Source organism: Trichosurus vulpecula, chromosome 2, assembly GCF_011100635.1.
Source record: "Trichosurus vulpecula isolate mTriVul1 chromosome 2, mTriVul1.pri, whole genome shotgun sequence".
Taxonomy (NCBI): domain Eukaryota; kingdom Metazoa; phylum Chordata; class Mammalia; order Diprotodontia; family Phalangeridae; genus Trichosurus; species Trichosurus vulpecula.
In genome coordinates, this window is record NC_050574.1 from 129247904 (window position 1) to 129269918 (window position 22015).

The 22015-nt window shown below is 42.1% G+C and overlaps 1 protein-coding gene across 4 annotated transcripts in view; it reads left to right on the forward strand.

Moving 5' to 3' along the window:
- The first annotated feature begins 7623 nt into the window (after positions 1-7623).
- Positions 7624-22015, forward strand: part of CADM1 (cell adhesion molecule 1) — a 361874-nt gene continuing 347482 nt past the window's right edge. For all 4 annotated transcript variants that reach the window (XM_036744674.1, XM_036744675.1, XM_036744676.1 and 1 more), the window contains exon 1: positions 7624-7775. In XM_036744674.1, the coding sequence (XP_036600569.1) occupies positions 7643-7775 (133 nt within the window). In that variant the 5' untranslated portion in view covers positions 7624-7642. The remainder of the gene's footprint in view (positions 7776-22015) is intronic.

The window sequence follows — 22015 nt, forward strand, 5'->3', positions numbered from 1 at the left end:
CTATAAAAGAATAATAGCTTTTATCCAGACTCCACTGAAAAAGATTAGGAGAATGAGATTACTATCACTACTACTACTACTACTACTACTACTACTACTACTACTACTACTAAGATTTACATAACACTTTAAAGTTTGCGAAGCATTTTATATGTATGTATGTATGTACGTGTGTATTTTTTTCCATAAAATCTCCATTACTATTGACAATAGTAATATTAACAATAACAATATTCCCAGTTAGAGGCTGGTAGATGGTGCAGTGGATAGTGCACAGGCCCTGGAGTCAGGAGGACCTGAGTTCAAATCCAGCCTCAGACACTTACTAGCTGTGTGACCCTGGGCAAGTCACTTAACGCCAATTGCCTCAAAAACAAACAAAAAAATATACCTACTTGATTTAAGCTAAGGCCTTGTCCCTCATGACAAATTTCCTTGCTCTGTGTGTCTTGGACCTGCAGTACTAACTCTAAGGGGTAGATTATGCATAGTTTTCAATTATCACCAATGTTCCCACTTCTTTGGCACTAATAGTTATTCTTAGAAGAAAACATATATAGTATACTTATGAGAAGAATGTTTACCAAACAGTCATGAATATGAGCTATCTGGAATTATATTATATGAAGAGATATAGAATCGTAAATTCCAAAAGATAAAATAATCTCAGTCTCAATTTAAGAACACAAGAAATATCATACTGGGTCAGACCGATGAATCCTATCGTTCTATAGTCTATTTTCTGACAATAGCCCTAGGGGACTTTTGAATTCTATAATAATACAACTTAAATTCAAAGAATATCTTCCTTTCAACTCAAGAAGCTAACATTCGTTCCAACTTCCCTACGTCTGCTGAAGGCATCCCATCATTCTCTCAGGCATCAAGGATCAAAACCTTGGGTTCATCTTCCCTCTCCCTCTCCTTCACCTTCCACATCCCATCACTTGTGAAGTCTTGTGAGTTTTATTTCTATAACACCTTTAAGTCTCCTCATCCTTTAATCCTCACTGTCAATATCTTCACTCACAGTATTACTGTCCCAGTGTAGACCCTAATTACTTCTTACTTGGAATATTGTAATTGTCGACTGGCTGCTGCTACCATCTAGCCAGCTGGCATTTATATAGCGCCCACTCTGTGCCAGGCACTCTGCTAAGGGTTTTACAAATATTATCTCATTTGATCCTCACAGAAGTCCTGGGATGTAGATGATATTATTATCTCCATTTTACAGATGAGGAAACTGAGGCAAAGAAAAATTCCGCGACTCGTCAAGGATCACACAGCTAAATGCCTGGGGCTGAGGCTGGATTTGAAGGGTCTTCCTGACACCAGGCTCTACTCAATGTACCACTTAGGTATAATAAACTTTCTAAGTATAGATTTAATCATCTGACTTCATTGCTCAAATGTTCTGTGGCTCCCTCTTGCCACTAGGATAAAATAAAAACTTCTAAGCCTGGCATTTAAGGGTCTTCACAATCTGGCTCCAGCCTCATTTTATATTCTCCTCTTTTGTGTATCCTATGCTAGATGTTTCCTTCTCTCCTTTTCAGGCCCCACTCCCCACTCTCCATTTTTTCTCCAGGTATAGGATCCTAATATACTTTCATCCCCAGCCCCTGCTCGCCTTTCAGCTTTCCTTTATATGTGGTTTTTGCTCATTAGAATGTAAGCTCTTAGAGAGCAGGACTGTCTTTCTGCTTGTATTTAGCACTGTGCCTGGCACATAGTAGGTTGCTGATAAATTCTTGATGACAGACTGACTTTTGCTCAGCTTGACATGCTGTTTCTTTCTTCCCTGCATTTATGTAGGCTGTTTGTAATCCCTAGAATATTCACTCTCTTTCTCTTTCTCTGTCTCTGTCTCTGTCTTTCTCCTTTCCTTCCTTCCTTCATTCTTTTTTCCTATCCTCCATTTTTCTTTTTTTCTTTCTTTCTTGTCTCTTTTCTCTCCTATTTCTCTTTGTCTCACTATATCTCTTGCTCTTTCCTTCCTTCCTTCCGAAACGTGGTTTTGGGGATCACTGAACTTCCCCAAATTGTGAGAACATGCGGCTTTGGGAATCATTGGACTTCCTAGGCAGGGCCAAAAGTCCTGAAGAACCCTGTGATAATCCCTAGGGAAGGCTGTACAGACCACAGGACTCCCAGAGGAAGACCAAGTGGTAGCCACCCCTTAATCTATGGGGATCACAGGGCCTCCTAGCAGTCAGACCCTAAGGAGGACCCAAGTGATGGCCCCTTAAGAAGGCTGTGTAGACCACAGGGGTCCCCAAGGGAATCCAGAGTGAAAGCCCTCTTAACACCGCAGTGGGGATCACAGGGCACCCTAAGACAGAATCCAAGGGTAAGGGTAAGTGAGAGCGAGCGAGCGAGCGAGCGAGCGAGCGAGCGAGAGAGAGAGAGAGAACTAGTGCAATGCTCACGGGAACACTCACACTGATAAGAGCTGCAGGAGCAGGGGTAACCATTTCCTCCACTCCTGCTAGAGTTATGGTTAGTTTACAGTCTTTGTTTTCTTACATAGTTTTCTTAGGTTATACAGTTCGTATAAATAGGATAATAAGGATACAGAAGCAAAAGTGAAGTTAATTAGATTTTCCTTGCCTTAGTTTAGGATTAAACTACATTCTTTTACTTCCCCTACTTTCCCTCTTTAACATATGCAAATTATGCAAATCAGTAGGCCTGGATTCTTGACCAAGACCAGACCCTAGATAAGCTTGAACTGGTTCAAGTGGATTTGGCCTCTCTAATTCCCCAGACTGCCTTCTCAAAAAGCATGCACATGCATACAAGCCTCAGACCTCTCACCTGACCGACCTTGAGGCCTGGTCTCTGCTAAAGCTGGAGTGGGGGAGGGCAGGGAAGCACACCTTTAGTTCTGTGGAAACAAAACTCCTCCTCCCATTTCTTACACTTCTTTCCTTTCTTTCTTCTTTCCCTCCTTCCTTTCTCCCTATGCCCTCACTTCCTTCTTAGTTTTCCTAGACTATTTGGTTTGACTATTTGTTTCAATGGAAAAAGCATTGGGTTTGGAGCCAGAAGACCTAGGCTGACCATTTTCTGTCTAATTTTGCACTTTCCCCCTTCCATTTCCCTTTCCTTTTCTCTTTGCAGAGGCTGTCTCCCATGGCTGGAATGTGCAACTTTCTCACCTCCACCTTTTGGTTGTAATTGCCGACTGGCTCCGAAGAGGCTCATCTCCGAGGCCAAATCTTTCTCTTGTGGTTGTTCAATCGTTCACTCGAGTCCTATTCTTCGTGACCCTATTTGGGATTTTCTTGGCAAAGATACTGGAGTGGTTTTGTCATTTTTTCCCTTCTCCAGATCATTTTACAGATAAGGAAACTGAGGCAAACAGGGCCTGAGGCCAGATTTGAACTCTGGAAGACAGGTCTTCCTGACTCCTAAAGGAGCACTCAAATCTTCCTACCAGATCCCAACCCCTCCCCCTTACTCTTCTCTTTCCCCAACACCATTCCCTGCATTAAATAACTTTTGTGTTCTTTGTGCCTCCTTTGTAATTGCTTATCTATGTATGCAGTGTTTTCTCCGTTTAAAAAGTAAGCTCCTTTGGGGCAGGGAATGTTTTGCTTTGAGTCCTTGAGAACTAGCAGGATGTCTTGCATATGGGTAGGAGTTCAACAAATGTTTGTTACACAAAGTCTTTCAACTTCTCTGGGCCTTGATTTCCTCATCCGTAAAATGAGGAGTTTGGACTTGAAATCCAAGGTTCCTCTCAATAATATATTTATGATTTTTTGGATCTCCTTTGTGCCATTACACTTCATCTTTTGTTATTTTTAAACATATCCTACCTGCCTCAGTAGAATACCATGCAGAATCTTTGAGGGCCATTGACTATCTTTATAAATAAAATCTTTGTATGACTAGCACCTAGCACAGTTAAGAAGTTAATAAATGTTTGTTGAATGAATAATTTAATCTTTGTTTTAATATTCCATCTTCCTTCACAATAGCACCATGAGTTAGAGCAGCTAACGATACCTTTATTTCATAGAAAGGAAAATTGAAACTTGGAGATTAAACTGCTCCTCTAAAGACAGTGTGAAATGGGTAGCTGAGCTCGCCAGGATTAACATACATGTACAATAAGATAATATTGCTTCCATGACTAGTCTGGGTTGCTTTGTCATTGGTATGCATTTTTCACTAGTTAATTTGCACACAACTCAAAAATTACCCAGTAATTAGATTTTAAAAAAGAAAGTTCTTGATTATCTCTGGATCTTTTACCCAAACATGTTATCTCTTCTTTCAGTGTTTATTTTTCAGTTTGTTTATCCTTTCTTCTCATTTGTTTTTGTGAAGGCAAACAATATAAGGGCTCTTTAAAAAAATACATTTTTTAAAAGTTCTCTCTGAAAAAGAGCTGGGCTCTTGGTGCTTCTGACAATTTTCTTCCAACACAAGCAGCACCCAGATTGGAATTTTGATTTTTAAGTATTTCAGTTCTTGCTTGGAAAATTAAATTCACAAAACAATTGATTATCGGTTATAAATGGCAAAAACACCATCTGGTTCCCCAAAACGGCTAAATCCAAGTAGCAAGGGGAAAAAAAAAGAATTGGAACTTCTAGTTGGCGTGGAGTTCTAGTCCATGAAGCAGAAAATGACGAGCTTTACTATGAAAAAGCCGGAGTAGTCATAACTTGTATTTAGCGGCTGTGGGAATTTGATGCGTTCTTCACATGTTCCATATGTTAAAGCAATTGGCGAGAACCTCAGTGTGAAGGAGTTGGGGGTGGGAGAGGAGGGTGGCTAGTGGAAAGAGAAGCAAAATCTTAATCCTAACTTCTTTCTTCTCCACTCCTCTTCAAACAGATGCAGTGCCCAAAGGCCTTAGTTTCTCCTCCTGAGAAGTGGCTGTTGTTACTACCCTTATCCCCCACTAACACAGGTAGAGGAAATTGTGTGGCGTTTCTGAAGCCATCTGCATTCCTTAGCGGAGGTAAGTCACCAAGCATTAGCATTTCCCACAGTAATATCCACTGTTACTCTTTGCCAACTGGGGATTTGAGTAGGTGTCCATTTCATGTGCCAAGAGAATGAAGCGAGATGAAAACACCCCATGTATTCTACTGTCCCCATATTGTGTTCTGAGTGTGGGAGGATTTGGGTCCTGGCTATAGTTTTCCATAGATCTTGTTTCATAAAATACACTATACCTTAGAACTGTTCTGTGGTCTTGCTATAAAAAGGATAGTGAGGTCCTGGCTTAATTAAAAAAAAAACCCATGCTGTAATTTACATATCATTTTCACATTTGTTTTTAGCTCTGTACCAGTGTATAGAACTCTTGGTGTGGACACTCCTTCCTTTCAAGCAGTTTGTCCATAATTAAGAGAGTTGAGGGGGAGGGAGAGAGGGGGTCTGGGAGGTTAAGGGTCTTCCCAATGGTCATTCCAAGACTGACTCTCTTTCCTCCATGCCAAAATGTCTCTGACATATTACCTCTTAATGCTAAATACACAAAAATTGCCCAACAACCCCTTTGTGGTTTCATAGGACCACATATCTAGGGCTAGGAGGGACCTGAGACCATTCTAGTCCAACCCCCTCATTTTTACAGATGACAACGCTGAGGTCTAAGGAATATAATTGCTAAGATCACAATATGGTAAATGTCAAAGGCAGGATTTGAACATAGAGTGTCAAAGGTGGTATTTGAACCCCAAGGTCAAAGACATAGTAAGCGTCAAAGGCATGGTTTGATCTCCTTTCCTCTGACTCAATTGTCAATATTCTTTCCACTGTACCAAGCTGCGTTCTCTGTGACCTGACACAGTCTCTGCTTTATCGGTTGGTGCCTAGCCTAGCCTAGCCTATAGGAATAAGTGATTAGGTTCTGCCAAAGTAAATCCAGCCTCATCTGTAGCAATGTTTACAACGGGTCTTCAGAGGCCGGGCAGTTTTCCCCCATGGTGACACATGATTATTGCCGGCCAGTTTCCTCTGACCCTTCTCTGTCCCATTCTTTTCTGCTACAGCTAGTTCTGTCACCTGCTGGATGTTCGGGGGAGTCTTGGTAGATGGCCTTCCCTTCATAAAGCAGGAGCAAAAATCATGAAGCAGGGCTCTGATGGTAGAACAATCTTCGATGGACAGTTGTTGCATAAGGGACGAAATAAGCTGTTTTTAAAGGTACCGTCCAGTATGGCTAGCAGTACCTCAACTCCCTTTCTGATTTTTTTTGTATCATCCTTATTTTCATCAAAATGAGTCTGAGGGGTTAGGGAACTCATTTCTGGGTAGCTGTCCTAGAGCGCTGCTCAGTCTCAGCAATTTACATTCCATAATCTCCTGGTCATTTAGCCACAGATAATTTGTCATGGTTTGTTTTAGCTGTTGTGATATTGATATTTATTATGCAAATTGTATTTCCTACATCTTATTGTTCTGCATTCTATGAATACTTAAATTATTATAAACCTTTATACTTAATACAGCTCGTCCTTCAATTTGATGCTTGAGTAACAGAGGGTCAGAGCACATACTATCTTCAGGAGGGAAAGAAAATAAGTAATTAAAAAGCAGACAAACAAGATCGCTGCTGTCTCGGTGAAGAGGGGGCAGAGACCAGAGAAGCTGTCAGGGCAGCTGGCAGAGCTCCTCCTAGAGAGAGATGGGAATTAAACCCTGAGGCCCTGGATTTGGCTTCCAGTAGACCGGAATGGAGTGCTTTTGAAGGGGTCTATTCGGGCTGGGGCTGGAGACATGCCAGGAGAAGAGCAGCATCCATCCTCTCCACCCTTAGATATATATATCCCAAGAGGTTTTGTTTCACCCCCCAGTTCTGCACGGAGGCGGCTTTGAGGGGGAGGAAAAGGGCCGAACTGCCTGTCTTTGCTCTAGCTTCTCTGGAGACTGACCACCCTTAAGAGTGACCCCAGGAGGGCAGGGCGGAGGGGTGGAGGGCGGGGTGGGGAAGTGCCAAGCTTTCCTCTCCCTAACTGGTGCTAAATCAACAGCTGCAAGACGGAGACTCCCTTTCCCCTTTCCATTCGGGCGGTTCAATGCACGTCTCCAAGATTGTTTTGTAAATCCGGGGACATGCATTTTCACTCTCCACCCCTGAACAGTCCTCAGCTTCGTAAGGCTTTTTCTCTCGTGGAAGGTGAGTGACGGAAATCTGCAGTCCCTGCTCCCCAGGCCAGGTACTCCAGGGAGGAAGGGTAGAATGATCTCCTAGAGCAGTGACCTAGCCTTCGGTTTGATTTGCAGATTGATATAAACATCCTTATTAAAGGTGTGCAAGGAAGTTAGAAACGTCTCGCGGAGGGTTCTTCTCCACACGCCCAAAGCTGGAGAGGAGACTTTTACCTTGATCCCCGGGAAGCGAACCCGACCCTTATTAACATAAACATATTTGCATAAGCTCCTCCCCCTAGGTGGCGCGGGCGCGCCGCCGATCCGCTTGCGTGGGGCGGGGGGGGTGGGGCGGGAGGGGTTGGTGAGGGAGGAGGGAGACCCCAGAGAGAAGAGAGCGGGAGGGGGTGCTGCCATTGGCTAGTGAGGGCTCCACCCCCAACGCATCTTATTAACATCTAATTAGCGGGCCGGTCGGACGCTGGAGGAAGCGGCGGCCGCCAGTCTGAGGCAGGTGCCCGACATGGCGAGTGCGGTGCTGCCGAGCGGTTCCCTGTGTGCGGCGGCAGCGGCGGCGGCGGCGGCGCCTCCCGGGCTCCGGCTCCGGCTTCGACTGCTGTTGTTGCTTCTCTCCGCCGCGGCGCTGATCCCCACAGGTAGGTGCCAGTGCCGGGGTCCGATTCCCGGAATCTCCACGTACCCCAGCAGTCGTTTCCAAGAGGGGGAGGCCGTTTCCATGACAACTACCCTCCCCAATTCATAAATCCGAAGGGGAAGGAGCGTGCAAGGGAACCTCGCCCGGGCGCGATCGTAGCTGGGTGAGGAGTGGCGGGTTTGCTGGGATCAGCGCTTCCCCCATCCTCCTCCCAGCCCGGTCGGAATCCAGGGACTCCTCCGGGATGGTAGCAGCTCCGTCTCCCCGGTTTGGGCAGCCTGGAGCAAGAGGGGAGCGGGGTAAAAATTGAGGGGCTCTTAGCTTCAGGGGGTCAGAGAATATGGGGGGGAGGGGGAGAACGTAGGAACCCCAGGATCTTCCCAATCCCCACTCTCCCCCCAACTCCCTACTGCTCGTCTGACTTGCTTATCACCCAGGGCTGCGGTTTTGCTCCTTTTGAGCCCCCTCCCCAATGTAACCCATTTACTTCCCCAAGCCCCCCTCAAATTTGTTGTGACTTCACGTCCCCCCATGTCACCAGTAGCCTGGTCCTTCTCTGTGTCCGTCACCCCCGGACTTGTCTGATAGCCTTCTCTTCTGCTCCCCAATCTGCGTTACCACCACCCCCCGCACCCGCTTCCCCAAACTGCACGCAGTCTCCTCTCGTGCTTCCCTCCAGGCTGCCTCCACCCTCGGGATTGCACCCCTCCTCTCTCCTCCCCTTGGCTGCGGATCTCCCTGGCTGGGCTCCAGGCGTGGAAAGTTCCCCCCAGCCCCTTTGCGCGGGGGGCGGCCGCTCTTGCCGCCTCTGCGGGAAGGAGGAGCTGGGAGCCGGGCGCTTGGAGCCCGCCAGTTGCACGGAGGACGGAGTCCCCTTCCAGGAGAGTAGGGGAAAGGAGCTGGCGGGGAGAGGCTTTTCTCTTTTTGGCCAGCCCTAGGTGGTGGTGGTGGTGGTGGTGGTGGTGATGATGGTGATGGTGGCGTTGGATGCACCTCTCATTCTCTCCTCCCCCCACCTTTTCCCGCAGCCTTTGTGTCAAGTATAGAGCAGATGGGTATTTTCCGAATCCCCCCGGGTGGGGATATTCGTTCTGGATTTGCCCAGGGACAGGGCATGCCTACCCCCCGCCCTGTTTAAAACGCCGAGGACTCGGCTGGAGAAGCACGATGTGTGGCTGCCCCGGTGCTGGGCGCGTTGGCGCGTTTGGGAATGAAGAGGGCAGTGTTTGCTTTCGCTAACAAAAGGGAGCTGAGGCACTTCCCCAGCGGTGAGGCCAGCAATGCTGCACCCCTCCTTTCCACTCCCGCCACCCTCCACATCTTCCTATTTTCCCCACTCTTTCTCTACCCGCTGAGGATTCAGTGGGGAGCTAGGAGGAGGGCGCGGGGGAGGGGGGATGCAGCAAGGCTCTGCGCCTGCAAAAAAGCCTCCTTGCAGGCAGAGCAGGAGCTGCAGGACTTAAGGAGCAACAAGTGGTGGAGGATCCTGAGAGCACATTCCCCACCTCCCTTAGCCCCTTAGCGTGTGTCCCCCCCTCACATGTCCAGGGTGCTGATCTGGGGGTGCCTTATTCAACCTTTGCCTCCGATGTGCTTTCGTTGTCCCTTTTGTTTACACAATAGAGGACATACAGTTATGTAAACACTGCACCTAGTAGTAAATGGGGGGGTGTCTCTTGGTGGGGGTACCTTGAGGTTTGTAGTTGCTGGGTTGGGCTCCTTCCCCAGAAAGCTGGTTTTGGAAAGTCCTCGGTTTGCGAAAGCCGAGCTATTGGGTCTATGTGGGAGTGAGAATCTGACATCGGATTCCATTTCTCCACTGAGGATTTTTCTTCCTTTCCTGTCTGTCTGCTGTTGTTGTTTTTATGTGCTTTTCCTGTGTGAATTCTTAATTTATGAGTTACAAGGTAATTGGGTTTGGCCTCAGCCGATGCCGGTGTAGTTACAACTTCATTTCTGGTGATGTCTGGGACTGGATGGGTTCAATAAAATGTTCCTGAAAGAGATCCCTCATGCTGCTGCATTGTAAAAAGCGCCAGTGTCAGTTAAACGTGAGTGTGTGTGTAAAGGCTCTGTAACTGGCGCATAATAGAAGCAACAATAGACTTGTATTGGCTGCAAAAAAGAGGGAAAAGCGCTGCTGGGGATATTTCCTTTCGACTAAAAATGGGAGATCTGTAATCACTGCAAAGTACTATTAGATTATGCATACCCTGTCAAGCGTGCTCATTGAAGGAGTGGTGTTAGTAGTAACAGTACTATATTTGTAACTATCTTTCTGTAAGAAGTTGCCTTCCCTGAGTGGGATATATGCTGACTTGTAAAGGAGAGATCGGGAACTCAACCGTGCATGTCAAAGCTACATGAAAATTCTGTTACCAGTTACCATGGAAGCAGCTTCTTGCTCTTGTGTACATCACTGTTTGTATGCTGGTTATCAGATTGTGTTCAAATTAGAAAGTAATTGGGTTTGATTTGCAGCAGGGAGTAATATATTTTTGGATGACTCTTCCTTGAGATTATTTTTATATGTAATAATGACCTGGTGGTGGCATTAAGGGGCTTTTTGCTATAGCTACAGGTCTTAGACTCCAGAGGAGAATTTTTGAGGGAAGGGGTATAGGAGGGTGGGGCCCTTCTCCCTCAGTGCTTACAAAAGCTTTGAGCTTGCTCAGAGGCCTTGGATTCTGAATCAAAGGAAACCTGTTGGTACTGCCTCCTAACTTCGATTCGTCTAGCTCCATTTTTATCTATCCTGGAAAAGCTAAAGAAGGCTACAGAAGGCCTTGGTACAATAGATCCTGATTCTCTTTTCCCTTAGCCAAATCCATCTGTCTTTGAAAGAGAATTTCTCCCTGTCCATCTAGGGGTGGTGGTTTGGATGAAATGGATGTTAATGGCATGCAACTAAAATGGGGTTGCTTAGGCTTACTTAAACTCACTGTCAGAGTAGATATATTGTTCCCTATATTTTGCTCGCATGCCTGATAACATCATTTTAAATCTTTGAGTGGATGAGGGTAGTTGATCCTTCTTCCTTTGGTGGGTATTAGAAAGTGGGTCTTAGTGGTAGGTGGCAGTCCTTTGGGTAGGCAGCTCAAGGCTGGATCGTTGTGGCTTGTCTGGGCTAGTGTTCCCAGGAAAGGAGACTTTGCAAAGTGCCACCCTTGGTATTGTTACGTTTCCTTCTATCTAGTTGAATCCCTGTAGGAGGGACTTGCTCTTGTCTGTGATGGCTTTGATAAAATATCCCTCATTAATGCCACTTTATATTTACAGTGTGTCACTGGAGACACACAAGGCTTCATTTAGTGACTTGTGTGTCGAGACAAGCTTGCATTATTTGCCTGGGACATTTTGGAAGAACAAGAGACCCATTGAGCAATCTTTTGAAATGAACAAATACGAAAAAGGGGGGAATAAAAGAGCAGGCAGTTCTCTGGAACAAAGAGCTTTATTCATATGTATGTTGTACATGCTCTATCCAGTTTTCCCCAATGGCCCTCTTGGTAAAGGGGAGTGGGATTGGGAAGAAGTAAACCGGTGTGACACTTTCGCTTCCTCCCTTCCTGACTTCTCTGCCTTTTGGAGTTGGTCCGAGAGAAGATGAATCCAGGACACATAGAATGCTGGTCTTCCTGAGCTCCACTCCCAGCAGAGAGAGGTGACTGGTTCCTCTACTTAAGAGATACTTCTCAAGACCCACCTCCTAGTTCAGCATTTCACATGGAGAAAGCGCTACCTGTTGAGACGGATGATCGTAGCAGGAAGAGATGACACTTTTGTATGACATCTGATAGCGAATGCAGGCTAAGGTGTTTTGCAATTGCAATATTAGCTCTTTATTTTATTTTATTTTATTGCATTGTTAGACTTGCCACTTGAAAACCAGGTTCTCATGTGTATTGCCTTTCTTATATATAACATTACTCTTTTTGGAGTTTATAGCGACTTTTGCCCGTACCTGGTAAATTTTAGCTTCATGCACGGTGAATTTTTAATGCTTCTTGCCCTGGAGTTTTGGCTCACTAAACAATATTCAGGCTTTAAAAATTTTTCATATCATTGTTACGAATGTAAACCATCTCAGACTCTTTAGTTTTCTTTCTGTGTATGATAGTTTTAAAATGCTGTATCTGCCATGTGGAACCCTCATTTGCACAAAAAGTAACTTAAATTGAGTCAAGGTAATCAACATTATGATATTGAAAGAAAACTTCCAGTATTAGAAGAGAGAACTAAAGGGAGATAAAGCCATAAAATCCTATTTCTGTATATATTCAGTTAAGAAGAATATTACTGACCGCTGCACTGGGCATTTATTAACCAGGAAACGCCAGCATGGAAGGGAGAAATCACACAGCGACATCTGTTGCAGAATTGAAAATTTGCTGCTTTGAGTTGGTAGCTAATTAGTCCCATAAAAGCTTCTAATGGTACGTGTCAGAAGCATATATATTGTATGTATACGCACAGACAGATGTACATGGTCATTTCTTTGTAAATAAAACACTTCAGGGATAAGGAGGTCTTTCTTAATTTCACTTTTGAGGAGCCTGTGATATTCATGGACTAACAGAAATTTAACGATGGTAGAGATAATTTATTTCCGTCTTCTCACTTGATAATTGGTGAAGAAACTTTGGCTCAGAGATTAAGGGACTTGCCTAAAGTTACACAATACATTAGTGACCACCAGCACTAGAACCCAAGCCTGCCTCCTACCTAGTCAAGGGTTTTTTTTCCATTAACTTCGCTTTCTCCTCCATAGACCAGTGATGCCTAGGAAGGACTGCGGTGTCGTTCAAGATGTATTTCTGCTAAGAACATTTTAGAATTTGGAGGCTTCAGGAGTAATTATAGCTCTAGAAACCTTTGGAATTATGAGAATATACCTGGGCGGAGGGGAAGGGACTTGTCTTTATCAGGGTCTTATTTAGTGTTAACAAATGACTCTAAAATCTTTGGACTTAATTGGCCGTACACTGGAATCGAAGAGCATAGTAAAAGCTGTCTAAGAAATCCTTGTCAGGGGGAGTTGGGGACTTTGTCCATGGTCTGTGTTTAAGCCGAAGTAGATTTATCTCAGCCAGATCCAGATTTGCCTTTTTTTCAGCATAAACATGTAAGATTCTTCCTACGAAAGATAAGAAGCTGGCATCAGAATTAGGACGTTGTCAGTTAGGGATCAAAAGCAGTCTTGGGATTTCCCAGCAGCAGTTTGACCCTTGGGGGTGTGGCTGATAAGAATGATTATTATTAGGATCACTAGTAATCATATTACTATTAGGATCACTAATTAGTCATCCTAATAATAATACTATTAGTATTGCTAATAATATTACTACATTGCTGGTAGTAATATTAGCATCCCTAATAATGATAATTACAATAATAACTGACATTTAGACAACACTTTCAAGTTTTGTAACAAGCTTTCTATACATTGTCTCCTTGACTGCGTTGACAAGCAAGTCCAATGCTTTACTCAGTTGGTTTAGATAAGGAGGAGAGGAAGGGGAGAGAGGGATTGTTGAAGTGTAAAGTCACTGGGTAGCAGATAGGCTACTAGGGAAGCTAATCAAGCGCAGAGGATGAGATCGCAGCCTGGCTTGGGCTTGTCTTGGAGTGTTGCTTAGATTCTGACTTGGATAGATTAGGGCTTTGGTTTGAGTTAGTTTTGTTTGTTTGGTGGGAAGTGATGCTTTATCGTAGTACTTAAGCCTGGTTTTATAAGTATGAAGAAATGGAAGCTGGTCTTAGGATCATTGATCTGGAGCTGGATGTGATCAAGGGACCTTAGAGACCACAGAATTCAATTCCCTGATTTCACAGAAGAGGAAAGCAAGGCCAGGGAGATTCTTTTCCATGCTGTCTCCTCCCCAGTCTTCAGTTTTAGTTGCTTTGTTTTTCCTTGATCAATTTAGACATTTCCATCTATATGAAGTCTTCTTACCTGGAAAAATAATATTAGGGGTAGAAAATTTAATAATAATAATAATAAAGTTGATATATTTATAGAGTGCTTTGTTGTTTAGAGAGTGAAGTATATAGTTGCCGGTATTGTTATCCTTATTTTACAGATGTGGAAACTGAGGCGCAGAGAAGTTAAGTGACTAAGGTCGCTCAGCTGGCAAGCAGCAGGAAGCTGCAGAAGAATGGTTCTAATGACGGGGTCTTTCTGGCTCTTTTAAATCCAGAGTTCTTTCTGTATGCTGTCCTTGGCATGGTTTACCTTAGTTTAGTGGTTGGGAGACATTTTAATGATATGTTAGTATTTTAAAATTTCAGCGGCATTTATTTGTCTTTATGTTTGTAAATGTAAGAAACAGTGAAAACAAAAGAAAAATGTGTTTGTTCCCCCCTTTTGCCAGTTTGGACTGGCCATCCTAAGTGTTTACATTCCATATTTTATAACCAATGTAATTACAAAATATTTGGTACTTGAGGCCCATATGAAAAATGTATATTTTGTGGTTACTTTTTTTTGGAGGGCAGGAGAGGAGAGAAAAAAAGAGACTTAGCTACGTTTAGCAGTACATTTCTGCATTTATTTTTAAAAAGTATAACTTTTAAATTTAGTCCAAAGTGTTGGAATGCTTTAGTGGTAATCCTCTGAGCTTTTTTTTTTGTCCTATTAAAAGCAGTTGGCTCCATTTTCAGAGAGGTTCATGGGATGTGAGTTTTTAGAAAAACAGGCTTTTTCTTGAGCATTGTATTTAATGTGGACCATAAATCTGAAGTATTTGATTTTCTGGTTTCTAGCCAAACAAGTAATTACACATATGATGGTTTAGTGGGGTACGAATTGAGCTGGCCAGGTAAAAGCTTCCTGCGTCTCTCCTGGGGAACTGGACCCGATACAAGAAAGCACAAAGGAATGCCTACATTGAGTGTTTGGGGAGTGCCACCAAAATCAAATAAAAAGCTTTTGTTTGGAAACCATCAATGAAGGAAGGAACCCACTGGAATGTTTGTAATTACAAGTGGTACCTCCTTGTTTAAATTTCAGAAGCCACAGTTTCTTTTTTCAGAGGTTTAAATTGCATGCTCCAGCCAGCAGCTGCTGTTGTGGTTAATGGGCAGTTTCTCTTTGAAGATCTTCCAGTGCTGGCTCTAAAAGCTTTGGTACAGTTGACTCCCAACTAGGGTTAGAAGAGAGAGGTGTGGATATTTACGTTTATATACAGCCAAGTGATCCGTGACCTGCATTGCTCAAAAAGAGAAACTTTGGACAAGACAGAGGTGAATCAAGTAACTTTTTCTGAAAAAACTTACTAACAAAAGGATGCCTGAAATGGAGGCGTATGATAATCAACTCTTACTGGCCTAAGAAAGTGCTTGCAATTGAACCAAAAAAAAAATGTTTTGCACTGGTTTTGTTGGAATGTAATCAATTGACCTCAAATTTTGATTTAGCTATTTCAGAAACATTATGTAGGCTTAAAATGCAACGGTCTGAGAGAGAAGCTGCTTGGTCCACTAATGATAACCATAACAACACCAGTAATAAAATCGACATTTTCGAAGCATTACCTCATTTCAGCCTTCCAAAGAACACTGTGAAGAGGTACTACAGATATTCCCGTTTTATAGTTGAAGAAACTGAGGCTCAGAGATCTTGATATTTTGATTATATATGATTTGTTTATGGCTATACAGCATTGGTGTCAGACATGGGATTTAAACCCAACTCCAGGATGAGGTGTGCTATGCCAGGTCTGCTGACTTGTGAAAGGCCCTAGTACAAGTAGCATTTTTCCAAGGCTACAGCTTTGAGTGCCCGTTCCATCATTAGCAATCAACATCACCGTATGAAGTCATTAAGTCGTAGAATCTTAGTAGTTCAGAACAATGACTTCCCTTTACATTACCCCTGACTAGTAGTCATACAAACCTGTGCTTAGATATTTCCAGTGATAGAAGGAAAACTCACTATTGTTTAAGGCTTCATTTTAGAATAGTTTTCTTACCTTATTTTCCACTGAGCCAAAATTTACCTCTCTGAAAATTAGAACCATTTTTCTTAGGTCTACCTTCTGTGGCCAAGCAAGAACAAGTCTAATCTTTCTTCTCCTTGACATCCACCAAATACTTGACTATAGTTTGTCTTGTACTAAGTTTTCTATCCTTGGGGCTAAAAACCTCTCAATTCCTTTGACTTCTTTTATGCCATGGCTCCTTCCCATCCTGGTCACCCTCCTTAAGAGCTGTGCTCAGAAAGTTCACATCATATATATTCCCAAATGTACACAAGCAGTATGCTTAACAACTCTGTCACGTGGTTCTGGTTCATAGTAACTTGGAGGCTATTTTGTGCAGTACATCCTCCTAATAACTAAGATTCCTTGAGAGGTGGCGTATACTTAATTTATGAGGAAAATTGAGTGGTGAGAAAGAAGCTTTTCAATTCTGAATTTTATTTATAAATTAAGTTTGAAATGTTCCATAAAATTTATAAGTTTAACCTTGTCATCTACAATTAAGGAAACTGAGATCCAGAGGGGTTGTGACTTACGCTGAAAACCAGAACTTTTACTCTGTATTACCAATAGTTTGTAATTCTGTTCGTTTGGTTAGAAACCAAATTTAGCACATCAAAAATCCAGCCCATCATTTCTCTCAAATAGCTGCCACTGATTCCCAATTTCTCTGTTATTTTGACTGATACTATCTTCTTCAAAATCCTGGGTCTCAGGTTTGGAGTCCTTGCTAATTGCTGTGCTTTCCATATTAACTGCTCTCTGTTTGTAATCTAATAGCAAATTGGGCTGATCATTTCCTAACCACACCCCTTCCTTTCTTCTTCATTTTTGTAGCTGATCCATAATTATATCAATTTCAGGTGCCTCAGAATTTGCTTCTAGGCTCACCACTAATTTCTCTATCATGTCTTAAACAGTCACCCCAATCTTTCCTTCCATTTTCAGCCCAGTCCAGTCCTGACCCTGACCCAGACCTACTGTGATTGGAGTGACTCCAGTGAAACTGAGGAAGAAGGAACAATCTCTTGCTGGTTTCCATTGGACAAAATTGTATCTTGGTCTGTTTGGTCTTTTCTTCATGACTTCTTCTGTTTTACAGATGGAGAATAACTGAGAACTCTCCTAGCCTACTTTGAGGAGTAACACCTTATCTTAAACCTATCATGAAAACAAATTTCACCCTCATTAACATGCAGTATTCACAATACACCCAAATCCTGGGATTTCCCATTCTGGTTTGCAGATTTATGCATAAAAGTTTTTTTTTATGCTAGGCATTTCTTTGCCATAACATCTTGATATTTTGATTATATTTTTAATGAAGATTTTAAACTTTAAAATGTTGAGAATTTATTGTGCATGTGCAGTAGACAGTGTTTGAACATTGAGCTTTACTGCTGCATTAAAATAGTGTAATTGGCTTAAAAATTACAAGTTGAGAAAGCAAGGCCTGCAGGGAAGACCATTAAGGCCACCTGGAAATACGGAGGCTGCTATGGGTCAAAAATCTCAGGTACTTTGCTGGGAGCTACTGTTCTGGGCACAAACTAGCAAAATGCATCTTGTGAAGAGGAGAGGGCAGAATCCAAGGGAGACTGGTACCAGATTGAGTGTTAACTCTTCTCATATTTCTTGCCTTAAATGACTAAGAAACACATGTTTGGGGAACTGTGCCCTGATGGAAGGACAAGTCTCTGAAGTACTGGTCTGCATCACTAAATAAATATTTTCAACAAATTAGGTTTCAAAACAACACTCCATAACTATCAACAGTCTTCAGCAGATTTTGGAACCTCATGGTAGGGCTCTCACTTTGGCTGCTTTTTTTTTTCCTTCTTTTTTTTTTTTTTAACAGTGGGGCGATATCCAAGAAAGTGAGTTCTGAAAGCCACCAAGGAAAGCTGAAACGTTCATTACTCTGTCTGAGCACACACTTTGGTTTGAAAGCTCTTTTCACAGGTGTTATCTGGAAGTAGTATTTGTCACCATTCCGTCCCCATTTATTTTTTAGCTCAATACTTAGATTGTTCATACGTTTCAGTCATGTCCAACTTTTTGTGACGCCATTTGGGGTTTTCTTGGCAAAGATACTGGAGTGGTTTGCCATTTCCTTCTCCATGTCATTCTACAGAGATGAGAAAACTGAGGTAGGCAGGGTTAAGTGACTTGTCCAGGGTCACACAGCTAGTACGTGTCTGAGGCTGCATTTGAACTCAGATCTTACTGACTCCAAACTTGGTGCTCTATTTGCTGCGCCATCTAGCTTCCTTAATACTTAGATACAATAAAATACATTTAAAAAGTTGAGATTTCACCCATGTGGGCATTCCTTCCATGCCTTACTAAATGGTTTCTTGAGTCACTGTTTTCAGACACATTCTTCATTTGGGTGGTCAGCCATCTTCTGATGAAGATCCTTTATCTCATGATAAGGTTGTTCTTCAGCTTGTCCATTGTTAGGAGGTCATATGGCATAATAATTAAAAACAACGTGGGGGTGTAGTTGTATCATAGTGCATTTTAGGAGAGTTAGAAATGTCTGTGTTGGTGAAGTCTCAGAACGAAGATTCAGGTAACTCTAGCAGAATAGTGTTTCTTTGTCCCTCTGCCATATCTGGCTGTGAACACTAAGCTGGGGACAGTTACGGAACATCACTCGGATGCACCTTTCTGAAGAGAAAAGAACATTGCTTTATTTTTCTTGAAGAAACACCTAAACATTGGGATCTTTTGAAACAGAAACTCCCCCAATTAATTCAGTACTGAATCGTTTGCCTCAGTGGTTTTATCTTTTGAAAGGTTCAAGTAGAGATTAAATTAAATGACCCTGAACTATACCTTTCTCTGCCTATTTTGTGCAGGTGCCATCATTGCAAAATGAGGTCTTTAAAAAAGTCATTTTTGTGGGTAATCAGATTGATTGTTGGCTAGTCCTTTTTTTCCAAAGCAAAACAATCACTGAACCAGACTAGGAAAGGAGGAGATGATGTTTACCTTGTAGAACAGTGAGACTAAAAATTTAATTTAGAAATTACACTGCACCAGGAGTCAGAAGACTTGAGTTCAAATTGTAAGTTAGATACTTATTAGCTACATGATCCTGGATAAGCCACTTAACCCTCTGGCTAGATGCTTCAGTTTCCTCATGTATGAAATGGTGATAATAGCGTCCACGTCCCAGGGTTGTTGTGTGGATGAAATGAGATAATGTTTGTCAAGCTCTTTGCACACCTTAAAGCATTACATAAATATTACCACTTCCACCCCCACCACCACTATTACTGTAAGCAGTGTGAGATCTGATGTATACTTAAAATGACGTTGGTTTTGGTTGTATAAAATTTATTTTTATTAGAGCACAATGCTCATAAAGTATGTTATTGGTTAGGAAGCTGCCGTATATGCTTAGCGTCACATCTTTGCATTAGTAGCAATTACCATTCATGTAATAAAATTTCTCCGGATACTAAGAAATATCAGGATTGGAAGGGTTCGCGAAGGATGTATTCATCCAGGAGGTAACACTGAAAAGAAAAACAGCATTCAGACCACTCGCTGAGATCACACCTCTGGACGAATTTTCTTTGGGAATCAGTAGAATCACCTTGGTGAATCTGATGTGGTGATTCGATGCTGTACTGGTGGGCACATAATGATAGATGCTTTTTGAGAGGGTTCAAGTATCATTTATTGAAATTATAACATGTCTTACCTAACTTTTAAATCTCAGTGCAAAAACATGCCTTTAAATATATTTATCAATAGGGCTTGAGTGGAAGAGCCTGAGCGTGGTCTCTTGATGGAAATTAGGTGGGGCTCATTATCAAGTTGGCAGTAAGGTGATGAATTTTTTGTCTCAAATACCATTCACTGAGTCATGCAGGGATAATGATATGTTCCTGGAAGGAGTTCCAACACTAAAAAAAACATGGATGCCTGAAGTATGTATTAAATGAAGTATATAGATAGGAGTACTGCCAGTTCTTTTCCATTATTTTTCAGGCATGTTGAGTTCTCAGTTGGGTTCTGTCATTTGACTGTGGCTGTATACAGTGTTTTCATTTGGTTTTATTTTCACTTTAGATGCTTTTCTCTTTCATGTCTGAATCACCTTTCATCTTGGATGATAGTTCCAAATTGCTGTCATTCACCAAACATGGTAAGCTAATTTACATATGCTAGGCTGACTTAGGAAATCGAAAAGAAAGGTCTAGACACGATTTGGGTCCGTCTTTTCATACAGACTCTTGTATGATTATAGACTAGCTTCACCTTGCCTCCGACTAATAACTCTTATCCAATTGGAGGTAGCCTTCATAAGAAAGAAAAGTTGCCTTTTGTCTGTTAAATTACAGTTAATATCCTCACTAATCCTATTTACCATGGAAGGGTTAACACAGCCTTTGGACTGGTAAGCTTTTAGACTTATCAGCCACCTTGTTCCTAACATATATAGCTTTATAGCAGTTAATGCAATTGGCCTATTTTCATTTGGTACTGACAGAAAGCGTTAGGGCATGTAGCTTTTACTGGGGCTTGGAGAATGTGGGCTTAGCCATTGTCTTGTTCAAAGTTTATAGAAATGAAGATCCTTGGCTTAAAACTGTGTTTCCTGCTTATGTCATGCTGTGCCTGGACCTTTAGGAGGGATGGGTATGTTTAGGTACATTTAATTATTGTGGAACTGCTTGAGGTAGAAGGTAAGTCCATCTTTCATTAAAGGACACATACCCACTAGGCAGTGGATAAGACGGAACCAGTTTCTATCCCTGAACATGATATGGATTGAAGTCATTGTGGAAGTGGTATCAGCATGTTAGCGATGAGGTAACAAACTGAGAAACTTATCGACTCCCACCATCAGCCTCTCTCTACCTTAGCTTACACCAGAGGCTTGTCTCAAAACTGATATATATTCTCAGAAGAGACATGGTGAAAATAGGGAAATTTAAACCCCAGGGTAACAGTTTTTCCTGCGCCGTAATAAAGATATATGTCGAGTCCGTGGCTACAGGATCAAAAATAGATCATAGTAATCGGATCAAGCGTGAGAAACTGCTTGTTGCAGTGTCTCTGTTTTTTAAATGAGATGGTTAGCCAGCCTGTTTTGTGGAGATGCTTACACCATTTGTACTAGTAATGTCCGATGTTTCTGCCAGATAATAAGTTGTTAAAATTAAGCTTAAATGAGCAAAATGATCAGATATTTAATTGGAAGGTTTTTTTTTCCTTTGACTTTGTGTTTGTGTGTGTGTGTGTGTGTGTTCATTAGGAAGATGAGAAAGCATGAGCATGAGAGTGTGTGTGCTTTCCAGCGTTTATTTTTAATTTAGGAGAAGTTTGGAGTTTGTACTTTACTGTGAATATAGAGGTGGAACCTTTTCTAACTGGAGTTTATTGCTGTAATATTTTTTTAAATGCATTTGTGACATTGATATATTTGTGACCTTGAAGAGACATTTTTTAAAAGCTATTTTTCTCACTACCACATGTGATAACTTTGGGGAAGCCGTCAATTTTGATCCCTAATCAGTAATTCCAACACCCTGACAGTGTTGGACAGGGGAGGAGGACCTATCATAACTTGTTTTTTATGGCTTATTCCTAAAGAGCTCTCTTCAGCTCACATCCATCTATTTAACCTTCCGTTTTCCCTGCCTAAGGCATGTAGGCAACTTGGTCCATGCCTTGGTTCTTTAAATGCTCTGAGTTATGGAGAATTAAGAGTACTTTATCGATGTTTTCCTGGCAGCTATATAGCTATATATTGTCTTAGGTTACACAGTTATATTTGCTTAGGCATTTTGTGTGGATTAGCTCAATTAGTTTAGGTTTTGAGAAGAATGATATATCTTCCTTGCTTACCAAAATATGTCATATTCTGTTTCTTGGTAGACATTTTTCTAGGGATTACCTCCTTAGAGAAATACTGCATGTGAGAAGCACATAACCAATCCTCTTTCACCAGCATTACCTCCAGTAAATGTATCAGTTGCAGTGTGGGCCAACTGACAAGCAAAATAGATTTGATGCTTATATGCTAGAAAAATTATATATCTGAAATAAAATTTTTGTCAGCATGTTAGTATTGTCCAAGGAGAGGAAAAGGAGAGGAAAAGATTAGTCCATCAGTTCCATCTACTATAGAATTAGATGGCAAAGGCTTTGAAACACCCTGTTGGAAAAACAGTTACATCTAGGGCCTGTTTTCTGGATTACTTGTTTTCTTACTCTGGATGTTTGCATCAACACAAAA